Below are 4317 nucleotides of genomic sequence, written 5' to 3'. Positions count from 1 at the left end.
ACCAAAAAAAAAAAAACGGTATCGGTGCATCCCTATAATGAGGAAGCATGAGGCCGGCTTTCTGGCCCATCAGGAAGCCAGGTGGCGGGTAATGACTCACTGCCCGGCTTCCTGACTGGCCAGCCAATCAGGACGCCAAGTGATGAGGGAGCATGGAGCCGGCTTCCCGTCCAATCAGGAAGCTGGGCGGCGTGCAATGACTTTCTGCCCGGCCTCCTGATACTGGAAGTTCTGGTATCGGTATAAGTATCGGGAGCATTTGGGCCAGTACGAGTACTGGCCCAAATACTCGGTATCGGCGCATCCCTAGATCACCCTGCTGTGTCAATGGACTGCAGGTGGTGACATCACAGGAGAGAACCACAAGTCCCTCCGCCTGCAAATTGGGGGGGGGGATTGTAACCATGTTTCTGGGTCTAACATGAAACATGGTCGTAAAAGTAAACGTAGCCTCCAAAGAGGTGTGCTGGGTAGTTGGGGGTGTGGCCTAGTGGCAAGTATGATGTCATAGGTAGAGTTCATGGGCAGGTGAGTTACTCTCATAGAAAGGTCTTCTCACCTCTCTCGCACACACACACGTTACCTTGTCAAAGAATCTGCTGAGCTTGACGGCGTTGGAGGAGCCGGCGGCAAGGCCACGCGTGTTGTTGCAGTCCTGAACACGGAGAGATTGTGTGTTGACATCGGGCCTAGAAACAGCTGCGCACAGAGACATGCCCGGCCACCAGAGGGCGCCGTGACTTATATCGCTGCCACCAAATCATCAGACTCAATGAGAATACAGACACATGAAGAGGCGACAATCGTGAGCCGCAATATGAGGACAAACCCGAGCGATGAAATGTTCCCCCGGGTCAGAGCCGGCACTCAGCACCACATAGTTGGTGGCAGATCTGATGGAGATTGTACGGAGTATGGCGATATAAATGTGACCAGGAGCCGAGAGCGCCATCTGCTGGCTGCACACCGGAATAGAGCCGAGAGCGCCATCTGCTGGCTGCACACCGGAATAGAGCCGAGAGCGCCATCTGCTGGCTGCACACCGGAATAGAGCCGAGAGCGCCATCTGCTGGCTGCACACCGGAATAGAGCCGAGAGCGCCATCTGCTGGCTGCACACCGGAATATTCACAGACAATGTCTCACATTTATAATATTACAACACAATGTAATCTTCTAATCCTAAATATCAATGTAAAGACATAAGAGATATTCACATAGCACACTATAGGGTCTACTTATAAATGTGTTCACCCAGGATTCACATAACTTTCACCCAAACTGCACCCAGGACTCGCATAACCTTCACCCAACCTGCACCCAGGATTCACATAACCTTCACCCAAACTGCACCCAGGATTCACATAACTTTCACCCAAACTGCACCCAGGACTCGCATAACCTTCACCCAACCTGCACCCAGGATTCACATAACCTTCACCCAACCTGCACCCAGGATTCACATAACCTTCACCCAACCTGCAGCCAGGATTCACATAACCTTCACCCAACCTGCACCCAGGATTCACATAACCTTCACCCAACCTGCACCCAGGATTCACATAACCTTCACCCATCCTTCAGCCAGGATTCACATAACCTTCACCCAAACTGCACCCAGGATTCACATAACCTTCACCCAACCTGCACCCAGGATTCACATAACCTTCACCCAAGATTCACATAACTTTCACCCAAACTGCACCCAGGATTCACATAACCTTCACCCAAGATTCACATAACCTTCACCCAAGATTCACATAACCTTCAGCCAAGATTCACATAACCTTCAGCCAGGATTCACATAACCTTCACCCAACCTGCACCCAGGATTCACATAACCTTCACCCAAGATTCACATAACCTTCACCCAACCTGCACCCAGGATTCACATAACCTTCAGCCAGGATTCACATAAATTTCACCCAAACTGCACCCAAGATTCACATAACCTTCAGCCAGGATTCACATAACTTTCACCCAAACTGCACCCAGGATTCACAGAACCTTCACCCAACCTGCACCCAGGATTCACATAACCTTCACCCAAGATTCACATAACCTTCACCCAACCTGCACCCAGGATTCACATAACCTTCACCCAACCTGCACCCAGGATTCACATAACTTTCACCCAAACTGCACCCAGGATTCACAGAACCTTCACCTAGGATTCACATAACTTTCACCCAAGATCCACACATTTTTCTAAATGGATTTGACTGGAAAATGTTTGAATACCGGGATACAGTTGTGTGAATCTTAGGTGAAAACCTTTATAAATAGACCTTTACAGCTGGACTCCAGGCTGGTGTCTACTTCCTGTCACTATAGAGATCACATGTGTGAATATACAATACCTGCTTCATGAGTAGAGAACCTTACTAAAGTCTGTGATGTCACCGTATGTAAAAGAGAAAACACGGCTATCCCCCGGCACCGGGAAGCGGTATCAATGATCACTTCCTCTCCCCGTGCACGGCCTCTGGAACAATCAGCATCAGAAAGGGGAATTGTAGCTGCTGGCAATGGGCGTGAGCAGGAGTGCCCTGGCCTGTCAATCAGAGTGTGATGTCATGGTGGGCGGGACAGACTGGGAGTCTGAGATGTCCAGCTCCTCCCACTACAGCCAGCAGTGACATCATGACATTGTGTTCTGGAACACGCCTATTTAAAGTATGCCGATGCTTCTACCTGCCAGGCACACGTGTGTACATGGATATAAAGATTGTCTTCCGTCTGCTCAGCATGTCTGAACCAGGAAAACAAACCCCTCCCCTCTGTGCAAGGCGCGCCGTCACCCGGCATGACGTGAAGGAAGGGGAGGCCGCGGCTTTTATGTGATGTGCTCCCCGCGAGGAGAAGGAGGTGAAAGTGATTTCAGTGGCTCCTCATAACCCGCTATTAGTCCCTGAATAACATCCCCACACAGCGTAAGATTTGCTCACCAGATTCATCTCTTCGGCGTTGAAATCCTCCGCCAGGAAGGCGGTGCGGGTCAGGACCTCGGTGCGCTTGGCCTCTGGGATCTGGTCCAGTTTAGTACCGGTGACCAGCAGGGGGATCTGGTTATCGGCAAAGTTCTCCCGGTCGTAGTCCCTGTGGGCGAGATGGAAATCAGACCCATGCAGGACTTGTAACAAGACGCCACAACTGAAGCGTAGGACTCTGTGAAAGAGGGGTCCACCCTGGTGGTAACGAGATCCCATTTGGGGGAACCAATCCAATCTGGCACGGTCTCACAGATTAAAGGAGAACTATGGGGGTCAGGGCTTTTCCCCATAGTTCTCCTTAGGGTCACGGGACGACATAAACTAGCGTCCTCCCGTCACCCTAGGCTCAGTATATAGGGAGCTACAGCTCGCGGTATACTGAGACGCCGCAGCCGGAGCGGATCCCGACATTACTGTCAGGATCCGCCCAGCTGCGTGACTGACAGCTGGCTCCGCCTATCTAGAGGCATAGCCAGCTATACCCGCCCCCTCCCCCGTCCGTTCTGCCAGTCAGCGCTGGAGGATCGAAGCGGGGGGGGGGAGAAATCACTGCAGGGAGCCATGAGTGACAGTCACGGCTCTCTGCAGGGAGATGATCGAGAAGTGAGCGAGCGACGGTATGTGTTCACTCACTTCCCAATCTATTGAGCCGGCCTGTGACCGTTTCATTGTCACACGTCGGCTCCAACTATGAGGGTGAGTGAAAATCACCCCCCTCATAGTTCTCCTTTAAGGTCACTGCCAACAGATGGCAGAACAAGCCAATTCAAACTAGACATGCGCACCAGCAAAAAATTCGTTTAGTTTCGATTCGGATTTTGCATTATTTCGTTTTTGGGATTCGGGTCCGAAATTAAATTCGTTTTGGAATTCGGATTCGGACAAAATTCGTTAGCGGTAGTCCGGTCGATATTTCGTTTTTGGACGAAATTTCATTGCAGTAAAAACAAATTTCGATTTTTTTTTTTTCCTAATGTCGTTTTGCTGCAACGAAATTTCGTCCATAAACGAAATTTCGACCGGACTACCGTTAAAGAGCTTCGGGAATTCGGATTCGTTTGCATTCGTTTTAGCTGTAATTCGGATGCATCCGAATCTCAGAATTTCCGAAGTTTTGTCCGAATTTCGTTTCAGACGGAAACGAATCGCACATGTCTAATTCAAACTGGGATTGAAAGAGGGACTCTAGCGGACTGTCCGTATCCTGCCCCGTCTAGTGATGTCCTTGGTAAGGTGGGTCACCGATGGATCCAGTGGGCATAGAGCATTGTTTGATGAAATCAGCATTCAGGAGGCCGGCACGGTGGAAGGACAGATAAGGTACG

The 4317-nt window shown here is 50.5% G+C and overlaps 1 protein-coding gene across 1 annotated transcript in view; it reads right to left on the bottom strand.

The window, feature by feature from the left end:
- RABL3 (RAB, member of RAS oncogene family like 3) overlaps positions 1-4317 on the bottom strand; it is a 16160-nt gene that overhangs the window by 6027 nt on the left and 5816 nt on the right. Inside the window, exons 5-6 of the mRNA XM_018572601.1 lie at positions 2948-3098; positions 584-655 (exon numbers count right to left, since the gene is read on the bottom strand). Of these exons, the coding sequence (XP_018428103.1) occupies positions 584-655; positions 2948-3098 (223 nt within the window). The remainder of the gene's footprint in view (positions 1-583; positions 656-2947; positions 3099-4317) is intronic.

Source organism: Nanorana parkeri, unplaced genomic scaffold (genome assembly GCF_000935625.1).
Source record: "Nanorana parkeri isolate BGI_ZX_2015 unplaced genomic scaffold, ASM93562v1 scaffold2082, whole genome shotgun sequence".
Lineage (NCBI taxonomy): Eukaryota > Metazoa > Chordata > Amphibia > Anura > Dicroglossidae > Nanorana > Nanorana parkeri.
Note: the sequence above shows the minus strand (reverse complement) of the source record. Positions and strands in the feature narration are given on the sequence as shown.